The sequence below is a fragment of the Sarcophilus harrisii genome, chromosome 1, assembly GCF_902635505.1.
Source record: "Sarcophilus harrisii chromosome 1, mSarHar1.11, whole genome shotgun sequence".
Classification (NCBI taxonomy): domain Eukaryota; kingdom Metazoa; phylum Chordata; class Mammalia; order Dasyuromorphia; family Dasyuridae; genus Sarcophilus; species Sarcophilus harrisii.
Window position 1 is genome coordinate 126,682,111 of NC_045426.1, and position 18,174 is coordinate 126,700,284.

Below are 18,174 nucleotides of genomic sequence, written 5' to 3' on the forward strand. Positions count from 1 at the left end.
CTTCAGACTGCTGCTGAAGAAGCATGAGACTGGAGAATCCCTTAAATTCAAACAGTGTAACCTGTATCAGGGATAAAGTCAAATAATCAGTGCAGTTTAGTCACCCTCAGAGTGGAGGACCAGCAGGAAAGCTAATGAAGGAGTGAACCAGCCCAAGTAAGAAAAATGGAGCATGTCAAAACTGATCAATATTAGAATCAGCCTGTGAATAGTATCTGTACTTTCAGTCTGGATGAAAGGGAAACTTGTATTCAAAAAAGGTTAAAGTATCCTGAAAATGGAAGTTTAGAACCAAAACTAACCTATCTTCTTTTCTAAGAATCCCTGTAGTTCCCAGAAAATTTCCCTCTCTTGAAGGACTAATGAGCAAGACCAAAAGTAGAGGATCTCTGAAAAGAGGCACGGCTGATTACTGCATAGAAGTTGTTGAACTCAAATTTGAAGTAGATGAAAAGACTGTCATGAATGTGTGGCAGAATGCAAATACAGCAATAAGCAACATGGTAAGTTCAATGGTCTTTGATTTTATTGATAATCATCTAGCACAGATATTCTAAGTAGAAAAGATTTCTGAGGGGCTCTTTGCCCTCAGAGAAATAGCTTTCCAAAAGTAAGAGTAGGGAGAAACAAATATGGGGTGAGGAAATTGAGTTTCCACCAAGTGTCTGGGACAGGTTTTGAACTTCAATTTTCCTGATCATAAGGCCAAAACTCTTATCCATTACTATTCCACACTTGACACACATCACCCCACCTTGAAAATTCAAGGTTTTCAGCAATCTTGGTTTAACTCCTTCTTCCTTAGCCCCTACTCTTCCAATATCCAAATATCAGCTTTTGCCAAACAAAAAAAATTTTATTGCTTCCCAAACTTAGCAAGCACATCACCTCTGTTCTTCTGCAGCTCACAATTCTCCCTTCTTGGAATCAATTGATTCTCTCCTCTCAACTTAGTTAAATTCTAGTCTTCTTTCAGATACAGCCCAAGTTCTGTTTCTTCCAGAAAACTTTAACTACCCCACTCTTTATGACTTGTTCCTCTTCAGAATCTCAATGTCAGATATTCACTCTGACATTTCATGTAGATAGATAGATAGATAGATAGACAGACAGACAGACAGATATTTTATATGTATATATAATTTTAAAATATTATGTATAATTTAAATATAATATGTATAAATAATATATGTAAATAATTTGTATATGCCTCCCAATTAGACTGTAAATCCCTTAAAGTTTGGGACTGTATCTTGAACCTCATTGTATGCCCAACACTTAAACCCACTGCCTGTGTCAATGAGATAAAATTCAACCAATGTTTGATGACAAAATTGACAGTAGAGTGAGAGACTTTCCTTTCCTTCATAATTCCATCTTTTTATATGTCCCAAAATACTGAGGTTTTTCAATAATTTCATAAATTTCTTCTTATAGTGCCAAATAAATCATATGTCCATTTTAATTCTATTAGTTGCATTAAATCTCTCTGAGGGAGAAAATATGAGAAAACTACTTAGGTTGAAAATTGTCCCCATATTTGCAGTTATTACTATCTTCATCATAATCACCATTAAAATCATACTACTGATTTCAGAAGGGTTGTTCAATAACAAGATTATCATCATCATCATCATATGCTATAGTGGAAAAACAGTGGATTTTTAGATAGAAGTCTTGGGTTTGTGTACCAGGTCTGTGTAACAGCTCTTAAGACTTGTGGGAAGTCATTTCATCTCATTTGATCTTCAAGGAGAACTAGTGGAAGCATTAGTAGTGATAGTGAAAAGAGACCCTTCCTGCTCCAAAAGAGATTAACTTAATTTTAATTAATTGCCACAGGGAAAACAGGATCTTTTAGAATCAGTGCTGTTCAAATCATGTCAATTCAGCACTTGGAGAGGTGTAAACAAGATGGCAGAGAAAAAGACAGGAAATGTCTTGAGCTCTGTCCCCAATTTCTTTTGAAACAACTTTAAATCATGTCTCAAAATGAATTCTGGAGCAACAGAAGCCACAAAAGGATGTGATGAAACCATTTTTAAGGTCAAGATAACTTAGAAGGACTGCAAAAAAGGTCTGTTTCATTTGAGTGAGAAGAAAGTATAGCCTAGCACAGGTGGTATTTAATAATCACATTCCAATTGACCTTTCTGCCCCAGCCTGGCTACTTCTCCTTCTTCTACCTGTCATCTCCCCTCCACCCTAGCTCTCTGCCACTTTCACCTTCTCCCTAGCCCCAGCCAACACTTCTCCCCAGCTCCTAGCTATCTCCCCTTACTCTTTAGTCTCTATCTCCTCTTTCCCCACACTTTCCCCTTATCCCACTTGCCACCTCCCACCCCTCCATCCCAGCCCCCTGCTATCAACTCCTCCTCATATCCCTATCACCTCCCCCTTCACTCCACCATCTTCACCAGCCCCCTAACCCTTACCATCTCCCTCTTCTTTCACCTGCCACCTTCCCTTTCCTCCACTTGATGCCTTTCCTCTTTCTTCTAATTCCTGTCACCTCCCCTTTCCTCCCAGCCTCTATCACAATCTCCTGTCCTCTGCTCCTGACCCTTCCCATGTTCTCCCCCTAGCCCTGTCATTTCACTCTCCCCCCTCCCACCTCAGGAGCTTTGGGACAGTGCCTCCTGTACCTCAGGAGCAGAGCTCAACTTTAAAAGTCTTAAAATAGACTGGGAAATGAGCAAAAAAGAAAAAGAAAAAACCCCTGACTACAGAAAGCTATAATGGTTTCAGGAAAGATCAAAACAAACCCAGAAGAGAACAAGGGCAGTTCAACACAAGTCCTTTTCTTTAGAGCAGTTTCTGTCATTCGTTGCCCATTTTGTATGTTGTTTTAATTTTAGCAAAGCATTCTTCTAATTAGCCAGGACAAAATGATTTCAAGGAAGCAAATTAGATTTAACTGTCACACATCAAAATGCCTTTTTACAAAGTCCTCACCCATCTTATTAGCTAGGTAAGTAAAAATATTGCCTTTTCATTTTAATTTCGAAAGGGACCCAGAAACCTCGAGGGAAACAGCCCAGGAAAATGAACAAGATAATAATTGTTATTATCATCATCATCACGGAGATGTTAACAAAGCAGAAATATCAGATTTAAAACAAAATTACTAGCTTGTCATGCTTTCCCATAGCAAGTTGGAAATGAATTGCCTACATTTTATAGGAGCAATACTAACTACCTTCAGTTTACCAAGAATTGGAAAGCACAGTTTTGAAGTTGAAACATTCATAACAAAAAAAAAAAGTTACTAAGTAGTTTTCTTAAACCTTGAATCTGTTGACTTGTTTTATATGCAATATGTGTATGTGCGTATACCTATATAAATGTGTGTATGACTATTTCAATATAATTGATTTTCTTTATATTTCTATGGATTTTATGAATTTAAAATTTGAGAGGGATTCATAGACTTCATTAGTCTATGTTGTTAGGTTGTCCAAAGGATCCAAAGAAGGGACTTGCTCTAAAAGAAAATTCATTCAATTCCTAAAAATCTTCAATATATCCCAATGCTCATCTAAGAATGAACATCAAATGAATTCTGCATAACATAAAGAATCAGTTTTATCAGCATGTATTTATTGAGCATCTATTCCAAACATTTGACTTTGGAGCTTCTGATCTCAGAAAGCTTACAATTTTTTGGAGAGACATAACTAATTAAACAATAATTAAATGCTAAACTTTGTGCTATTAAATATATAATATATAAATTATGTGGGAGTCCAGAGAAGAAACAGTTTATTCTAAGCTGATTTATCCTTTTTTTCCTAGAATTTAATTTGAAATCACTTTTCACATGGAAGTAATATAAAGGATGATTGGGTCCTATTAACAATAAAACAGCATTTTTCAGATTATATTCTATGCAAACAGTTCTGTTAAAAAGAGTTGTAACCTGTTAATAACCATTTAAAATGTTGTAAATCACAAATGATAATGAAAAATATAAGTTATGAAGTTTTGTCTCCCAACAAATAGGAAAAATGAAAAAAGATTGAAATAGAATAAATTTTGGATAGCTATAGAAAGATAATGAGAGTAATGTATTGAGGAAGCTGTAAATAAGATCAACCTTTTAGGAAAATAATTTGAAATTGCATTTAAAATGTCTAAAATGTCATTCCCCTTTGACTCATCAATGTCATTTCTAATAGCAAGGAAGCCAAAGATAGAAAGAAAGGTAGAGCACCTAAGAACTGGGGTGGGGTGGAAGGGAAAAATCAGCTTCCTTTGATTGAGAAATAGCTGACCAAATTGTGGCACAACAATATAATGGAGTATCACTGCACTGTAAGAAATAGTGAATGAGGATGAAGGAGGCAGAGAGACAGAAAGATAAAGACAAAGAAGGAGAGAGAGAGAGAGGGGGGGGGTAGGTGAGGAGGGGGAGGAGGGAGTGTATGCATTTGTGTGAAAGTTTTACTTGAAAATAACCAATACCCTGAGCCATTGTTTATCTTGTTCACTTTCTATTGCTTCCATATAAGGACAATATACAATTTGGAAGATTCTGTTGTTAACAAGTCAGTTTCATTTATATATTAGAAAATTTTACAAACCTCTCCTGCTTAAAAACATTAAGGATAGATTATCTACCTGACCTCAGAAGAGTAACCTCTCTGATAGAAAGACTGATTGTTAATTTTTTCTCTTCCTTCCTCATCCATCAGTTTAACAGAAAATCAAATAATATTCTGACCACTAAATCCAAACAAATAATATTTCACAAAAATTCAGATTATAATAAAATAACATCATTTTTAGGTAACTAATGAAATAAATTTGAAGAAAGATGATGAAAGTGAAAGCAAGCTAGAAGAACCTAAAGAAAAATCTCCTCAACAAGGAAAAGGTGTCAAAACTGTGAAGAAAAAGGAAGAGAAGAAGAAGAAAGGTATTCCAAAAAATAATTTCTATTCTGCAGTCACTTCCTGGTAGAAAACATATACTTACAAGAACACTTGGAAAAGAGGTACTGATCATAAAGGTAGAATGAGGAATAAGGTTTAGAGTTAAGGAATAAACTGGTATGCATGTGATGTAAAACAGCCAGGGGACGTCTTCTCTAGCACATTGGATGGTCAGGATTTGTGGGAAGCCATGGTTTAAGAGATGAATGGAGCAAAAGGTCTACATCTATTGTAATCTGTACCATGAGAGAAAGTAACTATACTGATAAAATCCCAGCTCCAAAAAGGTATAGAATAAGTCAAAATGAATTAAGCACAGTCACATAGATTTTAAGGAAAGTTCAGCCCAATATTAATAAATCAACAATCTTATCTTCAGTGACAGAATAATAGACTTTGGGGGTTTAAAGGACCTCTTAGACTATGTAGTCCAATTTATTCCTAGGAAATTATATAGACAAGATTCCTGATAATTAGTCACCCAACTTGTTATTTTTCCTCATCCAATGTTGTTAAGTCCTCACCCAATCCACTTTTGGATAGCTCTAATTGTCATGATGTCTTTATATCAAGTTCAAATCTGTCTTGCATTTTTGGCTTATTACTGTCAGTGAAACCAAGCAGTAAAAGACCAATCTCTGTTCCATATGATTAACTTGAAAATAGCTATCATATATACTTTCTGAGTCCTATTAGCTACACTATTATATACACTATTATATGCTACTATTCCTAAAATGTGATGACCAGAATTAAAAATAGTAATTCTGGTCAACATGTCCAAAGCAACATGTATAACATGATTATATGCATTAGACATGATGCCTCACTTAATTTATTTTAAGATTGTATTTTTTGGCTATCATGCAACATTGTGGCTAATTGAGTTTAAAGTTTAACTAACTGCTGTATAACCTTGTGATTTTTTAAAAAATCATTCCTCCACTTTTTCCCCAAGGTTCTGTTCCTTACTGTTGAGACTTTTTCCTCTTCTTTCTTTCCAACATCCTTCTTACCTTAGAAGATCATCCCATCCTTGAAACCCTTTCTTCTAGTTCCTTCCAGGGCCTGAATTCTAAGAAAAGTGCCCAGGTCACTCATGATGATTCTTTCATTCTTATTTATGCTCTACTCCAGAATCTCAAGACTTCTTCCTCCTCAAGGCCCAAACAGGGTTACTTTCCCTCTTTCTCAATTACTTTAACCCCTTACTTTCTGAATTCTTTTACATGCTGCATTCCCTTATTTGAATTCAATTTCCTTGATGACAAGAACTCTTTTTATTTTCTTGTATTTAATTCCCAGTCCTTAGCACAGTGCCTATAACATAGTGTTTGAATATCTAAATGTATGGCATTTTAATTATTCCTATCAAAATTTATTTTATTAGATTTTATTCTGTCAAATGGTTACAATAATTTTAGATCCTAATTCTGTCATCCATCTTTTTAGCTATCCCTCCTGGCTTTTGTTATCTGAAAATTTTATGAGTTTACTGTATGCCTATAAGTCTTTGATGAAAATGGGTTGAAGAGAGATCTTTGGGGAACTCTAAGACAAACCTCCATCCAAATTCATATAGAATTGTTGATATCCCTATTTTTGATGTTCTGCAATTCAAATAGTTCTCACTCCACCAAAGAACACTACTTTCTATCTCACTTTCCATCTTAGGCATAAATATAGCAAATATATGAAAAACATTGTCAAATGTTTTACTAAAAACTCTAAGCAAAATATACAGCTGACAAACCTGGTCAAAAAAGGAAATGATTATAATTGGCCTCACATATTTTTAATAAAATCTTGCTATCTCCTTGTGATCACAATTCCCTTGGCTAGATTTCACTAACTTTTATCTTCTTGCAAGGAATGAAAGTTCACTTCCTTGATTTATACTTTTCACATGGTAAGCACTTCACAAATGCTTCATTCATCCATTCATTCCACAGATTTTGAAGATTGGAAAAATCTCAGTGGACATCTGGTAGAAGTCAAACATGAAAGGAATTCCACTATCACATATCTCACTGACAAGTGGTTCTCTAGATTTTACCTGACGCCCTCCAAGATGGAGGAATTGACCACCACTTGAGGTGACAAATTCATATTTGGCTAGCTCTGCTTGTTAGGAAGAGCTTGACATTATGCCTAAATATTCCTCATTGAAACTTATACTTTTTGTTTCTGATTCTACCCTCTGGAGTCAAATATAACCAATATAGTTTCTTCTTTACATGACAGTCCTTAATATATTTATAGATAGCTATTGTGCCCTCCAAGTTTTCTCCTTGCCAGTTTCTTTGACCTATTCTCATATAAAATAGATTAAAGTCTCTTCACCATCTTGGTTGTCCTTGTTTAAAAACTCTCCAGCTTATCAACATAATTTTAAAATGTTGGAATCTTTACAAACTGTTAAGCCATTGGAGTTGATAGAGACAATAATTATCTAATTTGGCATGGTTCAATATAATTGATTTGATCTTAGAAGGAGATATTTTGGGCCAGAACTTGAAACAAGGTACTAAGTACAACTGATAGAAACGATGCTGGTGTTCACACCTTTAGAGAGCTCATAAGTATCTAAGTACTCAATGGAGTTCACAATTTTGGGAGATTTCAGGGATTAGTATGAGATATCTGAATTCACACCTCCCTTAGGGCCAGAGAGCACTCTGGGAGATAACCCAGAATCCCTCTCTCTCCAGAAAGAGGAGTCAACCTTTGGGAGATCATATATATACAGGAAGCTCTTAGAGCTTGAGAGAGTTATTTGGGAACATTCCCAGGGGTTGGAGAGGAGCACTCTGGGAGGAAGCCCACAAGCCCTATCTTCGAGGCAAGAGATTCATTGCATCTTCCACCTTGGTGCTGGCTGGAGGCTGAAGATAGGAGGAGCAGAAGCCAAGGACAAAGTGCAAGAGCTCTTAGAACCAAGCAGAGAGAATAGGCCTCTGAGCTAACCGGGCTATATTGAATGACACAATAAAAGATCTGAACTTTTACTAGCTGGCTGCGATTTTGGAGTAATTATTGATTGTAACTGAAATTAAGGCTGCGTCCAGAAAACCTCCCCGAGAAACCAGCTCTCTCCCAGAGAGAACAATCATCTTATTATATTTAAAGATTACCACAAAATGTGATGGTCAGGATTGAACACAGTTCAATGAAATCTAATGTGAGCATGTATCACCTTCCTTTTTTTCTTGGAAACCATGCCCTTCTTAATATAACCTAAGATCACATTTGTTTTTTTTTTCCATATCACAATACTGATTCATATTGAGCTTATAGCTCACTAAAATTTCCAGATCTATTTCAGGGCAATTTCTATCCATTTTATGACTCCCTCAGTTCCAATCATATACTTGTGAAGTTGGATTTTTTTATAACCATGTACAAGGTGTTATATTTATCCCCACTGAGTTTATTCATATTAGATTCAGCCTGATACTATAATTCTTCTAGATACTATTGTATCCCGAGCTGCCATCCATTATTTTAGCTATCCCTCCCAATTCTGTGCCACCTGCAAGTTACAAGAGCATGTCATTAATATATTCACCCAGTCATTGATAAAATTGGTAAGCAGAGATCCAAGCACAAATTCCTTGAAGATATCCCACCATAATGTCATTGAACCATCACAACTACCTTTGAATGTTTACCCTCTAAACATTCAATTGACTCTGAAACCATCTGATTATATTAAGCCATGTCTCTCCTATCTTCACCACAATAATAGTATAAAAATTTTAGTCAAAAGTTTTGCTAAAATCTAGGCAACTATATTCCTAAGTATTCTACTCATATGATAGTTTAGTAATTATGTCAAGAAAAGGAAATACTAGGACTTAAGTTTTGATAAAGTTCTATTAGCTTCTGCATTCACCAGTTTTCTTGCCAACCACGTCCTTAAAGATCCATCCAGGAATTTTCCCAAGTCTCAAAGTCAAGATCACTGGTTTACAGATTTTCTTAATTTTTTTCTTTCCTCTCTTTTTTTACATAAGGACATTTGCCCTTTTCCTATTCTTGTGGCATCTCTTCTTTTTCCATATCACTATCTTCACATTCTTTGAGAATGCAAGAATGTAGTTCATCTGACTCAGGTAGCCTGAATTCATCTAGAATAAATAGATGCTATCTTACCATTTCCTTACTTATTTTTGAGTATTAATTTCCTGTAATTTTCGTTGTCACTTCAAATGTGAAAATCATTCTCCTTTGCAGAGGAAAAAATGATAGATAGATAGATAGATAGATGTGTGTATGTATGTGTATACATATAATATACAAATGAATTGAACAGAAAAGGACATATTACTTCTTTGACTCTCCTTTTTCCACAACATAACTTTTTTATAAACACTTTTCTATTGACTTTAGCTTTTCTTGCCAGCTTTAGCACACTTTGAGCTTTATCATTCCTCACACTATTTTTACAAAAATGTTCTATACTCATATCAGTTCTCTGTTTCCCAGCCTTGCTTCCTTCTTTTGTATATTTCTGTTTTTTAAAAAAAATCTTGTTTGCTGATGCAGTCTATGTGACTTTACATTAGTCTCTTCATACAAATCCCATTTTTCCTTCTCATTTGAATTATTTCCTTTTCTGTCTTCATAATGTCATTCTTGAACTTCTGCTATCCCCATTGAACTGAATTTTACCAAGGGATGTTGCTTTATCGTATCCTTCCTGTCTTTCCTTTTAACTCTTTGAAATATACTTTCTCAAAATCTACCATACATGTCAGATCTATCCTGATTTCCTTTTATTCACCATCACAGTTTCTAGAATATAGTGGTCACTTACTTCCATCATTGATGCTCTAACAACCAGGCCCTCCCTATATCACATTCATAATGTAACTTTTTCTTTATAGATTCCTCCTCTTTTGAAGGATGGAATCTTCACTAAAGCATGTCAGTTAACCAATTTACTTTTACAATTTATTAGTCTTTGAACTTTTAAAAGATTTTGATTTTCATTCTTTTTATCTCTCCCTTCCCTTACCTCTCCTCAAGACTGCAATAAATCTAAGTTATACATGTACTGAATTTATTGACTTTTGCGGAAATTTCCAGCATATGTCTGCATAATCAAAGTTCCCCATCATTACTATATCATGCCTCCACAAATCCTGAGTTTGTGATCTATTTTCCAAGTCTATCTCTTCCTCTTTCTGTCCAAGTGTTCTATAATATATTCCAATGACAAAATCACTTCTGTTTTCCCTTCCTCTGACTTTTACTCAAATACTCTTCATTATGTTTTACTCTCTGGTACCTGAATTTCCTAATGTGACTATAGATTTCTCCCCCCATTCTTCCCCTTTCCCTTTTCAGTTCCTTTTGAATAAGGTATACTCATACAGAGCCATAGATATCATGGAATTCATACTACCGTGTCTCAATGATACTTACAGAATCACATGTTGGGATCTCTAAGAGCTTCTATTTATTGTTTAAACTTGGTACATTTGCATTTATATTCTTAATGCCATGGATTTTACCACTTGCTCCTTATTCCCTGCAACTTTCCAAGTGTTCTACTTGCTCTTCTTCCTTCCTTTTGTTTACTCTTCTTAACCTTTTTCCACTCATGATACCTTTTCACCTGAGAAATTTTTAGGTAAGAAATTATATAGGTGTATAAACCAGGTATACAAATCAAACATTTATTGATAAATAAATCAGAATTTTGCAAACACCCATATTCAGTTATGCAACCCCACATAGAATCAAGGACCCACAATTTAAAAAGTTTTACTCTTTAGTACTTAATTTTAGGATACACATAGGAAATCTCCCATCTATTCTAATTCAAAGTACTTTCAATTAGATTTGCAAGTGCTCTGGCAAATGCAGTTTTATCAGCTATTGTTAGGTATACTCAATCTCTGTCCAGAGCTATGTCAATCCTACACTCTAAGTTGACATTCTATGTCAACCTTACACTCAAGCACTACACTCAAATCCAAATCTCATTCTCAAGTATCTTCCCCTTAGTTTTCTGTTCACTACTCAAATTAATTTTCTTTTCAATATCTCTTGCTCTAAATTTTCAAGTGAGGAAAACAAAAGTGCCTCCAATGGACTTCAGTTTTATCCTCAAGATTTCAAAATGGTTGACAATATTTTGGGTTCCTTCTGGAAATGTCATATATGCCTATGTGACTCCCCAGAAGAAGACAGTTGTCAGGGATAAATCTTGGGAGTGTCTTAGATTCAATCCTTAAGAAGACGAAACACATCTGTATTATAATCATGTTGAAGGCAGCTGCTTTGGTGCCCCTGAGCAGGTAATTAGCAACTATTACTCTTTCTTCTTCCTCTGTCCATTACTGGGTGATCTCTCACTTGAGAGCTTCTGTGTCTATATTATATTATTCTTAGGACTGGTGGCTTCTTCATCTTTTGAACATCCAAGTCTATCATTTTTATAGGAAAAGCCTCCAATTGTACAGGTGCCCTTTTCTTTCTCATTCTCTTCTACATAATAACTTCCATTTGCTATCATTATAACAAATGTCAAGTCTTGCCTCATCTACCTCAGAGCCTATCAGCTCTTTTGTACCTTTATGAAGTCTTATTTCTGTTTACTTCATGAATCTTTCATCCTGTCTTAACAATTCAGAGTACAGAGCAGCATTTTTTCTATTTCCCTGAACTTATATTGTGAATATTTACAATTCAGCTCTATACATGTGGTTAAAACTTTTTTACAGTCAATTATTAATTTTTTAAAAGAAAAAATTGGTAGCCAATTTGCCCCTACCTAGCAATCCACTCTATCAATTCACTTAATGTTCATTTGTTTGTTCTGCCTACTTTTTCTTACTTTCCTTTCCTTTCCTTGTTTTACCAATTACTTTCTCTTTAGCTTTCTTGAGTTTACTTTTTCAAGTTCCATTTGAAGGATAAATTCTCCTCAATCTTGCTAAATCCCTCTGTATCTTCCTTAGTTTTTCTTTATCTTGTTTCTATTATAATCCAGAAGTAGAAACTGGGCCAATGATTGAGATTTTTCTCTTTCATTTTTTTCAGTTTATCTCACATTTTGCTAAATTTCTTCTCCTAAATTCAACTTCTGATCTTGTTTATTAGTCCAGTTCCCACACGTCTCATTACTTCTTTCTTCTTATTCATCTCAAACCCTTCTCTCTCCTTCTATTCTTCCTCCCACAATCTTATTTCACAGAAACCTCTTCCCTATTTTTGAAAATGAGGTCATTTACACTTTGTCCATTCTGTGACATCTTCTAAAACCATTCAATAACTGCTGACAATGTGTCAGCAATCATATATGCAAGTCTTTTTAGTACTCTAGTTCTTCTGTGTTCAATGACTTAAATTTATCAAAGTCTTCATAATTGATTTCTCTCTCTTCTTTAAGGATCAGATATAGAATAGAAGTTCCATTCAAGAAGTGGTTATAATAAATCATTATTAGAGCAAATTGGAAAAAGATATTAACATTTGACTTTGAAAGGAAACAAGCATTTGTTAAATGCTTACTGTGTGCCAGGCTTATGGCAAGTGCTTTTGAAATATTTATTTGATCCTCCCAACACTACACAATACTGCAAGGTAGATACTATGACTATATCCTCATTTTACAGTTGAGGAAAGTAAGGCAAACAGAAATTAAGTGAACTGCTCAAGGTTGTATAGCTAGTAAATATCTAAGGCTGTTGGATTTTAACTGAGATCCTCCTGTCTTTAGGCCCAGTCCCCTATCCATTGTACCACTGAAGTTACCTGTCACTAATAATTACTACACAATATCTACACGCCAAAGTCATAATAGCATTTTATTTTTTTCAAAATACCTGCAAAGATAGTTTTCAACATTCACTCTTGCAAAACCTTGTCCAATTTTCTCCATTTTACAGATGAGAAAATTGAGACAAATATAAAATAATGACTCGCCCAAGGTCACACAGCTTATAAGTATCTGGATTTGAACTTGATCTTACTGACTCCAAGTCCAGTGCTCCATCTACTGTGTCACCTAGAAGTTGAGCAATTTTGTTTCCTCTTTGCCATCTATTAATAGCATAGAGTTTGCCTCAATCAAAAAATTCTTCCCTGTTTTATAAAGTAGCATTTTAAAAAATCTTTTTTGTTGAATTCAGCTTTTGCAAGTGCCTCTGTTTTGAGCACAGACTGTCCTTTGTCACAAGTTCATAGCACTCCTTTGTATTCATTCTCAGTTGTCAAAATCAATAATATATGAAACCATGTAGAAACAATGGCTATTATTCTTACTAGTGTAGTTATTGCATTTTTCCATCATTAATTATTCTTAAATTTAATACCAAAAACTGAATTGGAATATTTTCTATGCAGACACATGTTTGTCTTTGGAGAGCAAAAGATCTCAAAGACCACTCACCCAAAATCTTACCACTACCACTGGGTGAACAAACTAAGATGAACAGTGTTAATGAAACATACTTCACATTAATATTAATTCTTAGATACTTAATTCCAGGAACATGTTTAAATCGACAACTTCTGCTCATAAAGAAAAGCCTGCTTTATCAAGAAAAGATTAAACTATTCAGTATATTTTGTTAAGGGTAATGTTTAAAGAGAATTCCATTCAAAATTCTTAATAATAATTTTTTAAAAGATTTCACTTAAAAGGATAATCATAGATGAAATGATAGCACAATATGAGAACTCATACCTTATGATATGAGTGGTCCATGGGTCACATTTTAGACTTCTGTCCTGAGGTGACTATAAAATGAAGCTGATAATAGTCCCCCAGAGCTATTGTGAGGATATAATGAAATCAAATTTACCAAGTTCTTTACAAAGCTTTAAGTACTCTATAAATCTTAGCTGCTGGCTATCTCCCAGATATTAGCATTCTCCCTTCCTCAGGATATGTTGCTGTGGTTGAGTTGTTTAAATCACATCCAAGTTTTTGTGACCCTTCTTTGGGATTTTCTCAGCAAAGATACTAGAGTAGTTTGTCATTTTCTTCTCCAGCTCATTTTATAGATGAGAAAACTGAGACAGATGTGGATTAAAGGACTTGCCCAAGTCACATAAGTAGGAAGCATCTGAGATAAGATTTGAACTCATGAAAATGAGTCTTCCTGATTCCCAGTCCATTGCCACTCTGCCACCTAATGATCCCTCTTCAGTCTATATTGGCATCCATATTCCCAACCTTCACCACTACCATCATTAGACTATAAGCTTTTTGAGGTTAATGACTGATTTGTTTTTGTCTTTGTATCCCTAAGTACCTACCATGTGTTGCTATTCACTCATTTTTTCAATCATATTCAACTTGCTGGGACCCAATTTGGGGTTTTCTTGACAAAGATATTGGAGTGGTTTGCCATATCCTCCTCCAGCTCATTTTTACAGAACTATTGAGATAAAACAGTTAAGGGATTTCCCAGAGTCACTTAGTGACTATACACTAAGTGTATAGGACCAGATTTGAACTCATGAAAATGAGAATTCCTGACTTGAGGCTACATGGAAGTATTTAATAAATATTTGTTGAATTGTATTATTTAATAACTGTATATGCATATAACAAATATAGATATGTCCATATTATATACATGTTATGTTATGAGCCAGAACTTTGAACCTGAAACAAAGGATTATTACAAGGTACTAAGTCAGTGGAATTGATAGAGACAATGGTTATCTAGTTTGACATGGTTCAGTATGATTGATTTAATCTTACAACAAATAATGGTTTCCTAGTGATTTAATGATAGGTTTATACTCAGTGTAGAGCATATAAACTAGCAACCTCAGTCAGGATTCATTCCGAGAGATTGAGAGGGCAGAGAAGTCAAGTGGGAGCTTAAGCTCAGAACCAAGAAGAAAAATTCAATTTGATCTTCGATCTTCTTGGTGGCTGGCCTGGCCTCCTACACTTCCCCCACTAAGACCAAGGCAAGATGGAAAGCCTCTTCAGAAAGCTGCCCAGGATCAGGCAAGGAGATAATAAAGAATTTGGACTTTAACACCTGGCTACTCTCCTGGTGATTACTTGAACTGAAAAAAAGGTTGCCCAGAGTCCCCAAAGAAAATGGAACAGAGATCATTACAATGTTATTATACATGTTATATAATAAGTTATTATATGTACATACATATTATTTTATATATATTATGAAAATATATTTATTCAAAGCATTTACTTCTGTAGCTCCATCACCGGAAATCCCTCCCGTGGTTCTTACACCAGAGGAACAAGAGGTGTTAGAAAAGCAGAAAGAATTGAAAATGAAAATAAGGGATGAACATCTTACAGCCCTTCATTGTGAAGGTATGTAACAATCACATCATTTTCATGGAAAAACAAATAGTCTCTAAACTTACAAAACATAGAAGAATTCTAAGGAAGGTTAGTTAGCCTATGTCAGCACTATGACAGAATAACTAGAAAACAAAGTAAACAATTCAGTGTCATTCTTGTTCTGTGTATGCAGGCCAAACATCTGACTTGATGATCTACTTTTCCTAAATTGAACAAATGATTTGCTATCACAGTCTTGCTATAGAACATGTAAAGGTATTGGGAAGGAAGAACAGCAATTAGGAGAGTCAATAAAAGTGTGGAATGGGTGTAATAAGGGGAAAAGTATGGGCACTGCTGAGATTTATTGCCCATTTATTGACTGAAAGGAGACTTAAATGGGGTGAATGAAAATGGGAATGATTTGAGTCTGCAATTAAGAGGGGGAAAATTCCTGATTGAGTATTCTTAAAAAATAAAATTTAGTTCTTAAGAGTAAAATTTGTAAAAATTCCTCTCCCTAAATATAAAGGAGAAGTGGCCACCAGGCAGTGCTGGGGAGAAGTTGATAGATATTTATCTTCCCATAGCACATTAACTGTTCACCTCTTTCAGTTCTGTGATCTTGAAGTTCTGGAAACCAAATGAAAAAGGAAGATTTCAACGAGATCAGGAAATAGAACCAAAATACCATAATTTTTTACAAATCCTTATAGCCAATGGATTAGAGACTAAAATCATCTAAGTGCAGAATTATGGGATGGGGAAGGGGTGGAATAGTGATCCAGCTAGACTTCTTAGTACTCCCTGCCTTCTTCCCAATGTCTACTACAAAAGTTTGACATAGGAGAAAGAGAAGAACCAGAATGACTGAAGTCCCATGCTTTTATTCTGTTGTTCACTCCTATCCTACATGATTGCTATGGCTTTCTGTATCTTACCATTGCTCTTCTGTGTGTCATGTACCCTTCTAACCTTTAAAGCTTGTAGGATGACATCATCCAGAAAGCTACTAATGTTCCCTTAATGAGTCTTTTGATTCTAAAAGAGAGGAGTCACAAAAACTTAACCCTATGGTCTTAAAATAGTGAAATAATCAGGATATTTCTTAATTCTTAGTTATAATTTGAGGAAGAGTCTCCTGCTCACTTTTTAAAGTCATCCACATGTGGTAATTCTATCTTTGCTTCTCACTTCAGAAATGATTACAGAGGTTGACCTTGTCATGTAATCCAGACTTGAAGACCAATTCCAGTCTCAATGTAAATATTTTCTATGCTGCTTTCCTCCTGAATTAAATAAACCAAAGAGGTTTGCTTCGTAGGAGAAGTTGTTTGCTTAGGAGAGTTGCTTCTTGTTTATGGGAATACTTGTGTTCAAATCATCATTATTGAACAGGGAGTACTATTATTTGAAACTGTGTGCATATAGAATTCAAAACCATCCCTCCCTGACTTCACTTTTTAAATACAGCACAAGCAACACAGTTCCGACTTGAGCTAATCAAGAACAAGACCCTATCTTATATGGAAGAACTTCTAAAAAGAGCAATAGATGTTTACAAACTGATGGACAAGTGGCTTGGAGCCCGATACTTGGCAGAAATGGCAAGGTAATGTATGGCTCAAAATTAAAAAATGCTTAGCAACTTACTTGAATGAAAAAATGACAAAGATTATAGGATGAGAAGTATAAGATGTGCTATGGTTTTAAACCTTTTGACAATATCAGTACTTATATTAACATTCCATTGACAGTTGATTTGTTCAAGTGACAACATAGGCTCCAATTGCCATTTTTCAAACATAAATTTTTACAGGATGCTGATGAATATGGCCTTCACATTACTAGATCAGGATTTCGGGTGGAATATCAGAGAAGTAATTCCTTGAATTTCTGGATATTTTATACTATTAGGAATACCATACTAAGAATCATAACATTTTAATGCTTGAAAGAGATCGTCTGTACTGTATTTCAAATAAGAAAATTAAGACCCCAAACTAAAGGTGATCCAATGTGGAGCTAAGGAGGCATTTACAGAAATCCAATCAATTTAATTGACTTGCTTAGATAATCCCCACTGTTATTTTATAAACAATTTCACCCTCTCAATTACATGAGGAAATTATAGAGACCTGGTATATTAGGAATAAGAAACTTAAATCTTAGGTTCAACTGTACCCCCAATTTGCTAGGTAATCTTGAGTTCATATTTTCCAGGCTAAGGTTGCTTTATCTGTAAAAATGAAAATTTGGAGACTAGATTATTCTTCCTAGCACTACAGTGCCATGATCGTTTGGATTACAATATTTCAAACTGCCTATATGTGACATTTCAGTTCTGAAATTCTGAAAATTTTTATCAATTTGTCATTTTTCTTTATTATTTTCCACTTGCTAAAATTTCTACTCTGAACTCTTCAGGATATATTTTCAAAGCTATAATCTTCAAAGAAAAGAGAGCATATCATTTTTTCAGTCTATTAGTTATACCACACCTCTAACGAAAATGAATAACTCATTAGTCTTGAAGTCTAAATGTAATCAATCACCTTTATTGTCGATAAATGACTATTGATTCAATGTGCTATATGCTGATTTCAGATAATGGAGTATCTTTGGGACATGAAAAGTTCTTTTTCTCATCATCATTCATGCAACAAATATTTATTTATTGAGTAGCAATCAGGTGCTAGATGCCAGTAAGACATGATAAATTTTACATAAAACATTGTTTTTCTCCTTTAGGCACTCACAGCCTGGAGAAGTTAAGAAATTTAAGCATAGATCTTTAGTATTGTGAAAAGCACATTGGAAAGGCACACACAGAATACTATCTGAGGTTTAAAGAGGAGGGTCATTATTGATAGAAAGAAACTTCCTAGAAAAAAAGTAACATTTGAGAACTAAGAGAACATTGTACACAGTAACAAGATTATGTGATGATCG

At 34.7% G+C, this 18,174-nt stretch overlaps 1 protein-coding gene across 6 annotated transcripts in view; it reads left to right on the forward strand.

The window, feature by feature from the left end:
* Positions 1 to 18,174, forward strand: part of SPEF2 (sperm flagellar 2) — a 264,940-nt gene that overhangs the window by 182,729 nt on the left and 64,037 nt on the right. For all 6 annotated transcript variants that reach the window (XR_004233554.1, XM_031964143.1, XM_031964155.1 and 3 more), the window contains 4 exons: positions 320 to 503; positions 4,789 to 4,918; positions 15,133 to 15,252; positions 16,696 to 16,834. Coding sequence is in view for 5 of the 6 variants with exons in the window: in XM_031964143.1 (XP_031820003.1) it covers positions 320 to 503; positions 4,789 to 4,918; positions 15,133 to 15,252; positions 16,696 to 16,834 (573 nt within the window). In the remaining variant the exon portion in view is untranslated. The remainder of the gene's footprint in view (positions 1 to 319; positions 504 to 4,788; positions 4,919 to 15,132; positions 15,253 to 16,695; positions 16,835 to 18,174) is intronic.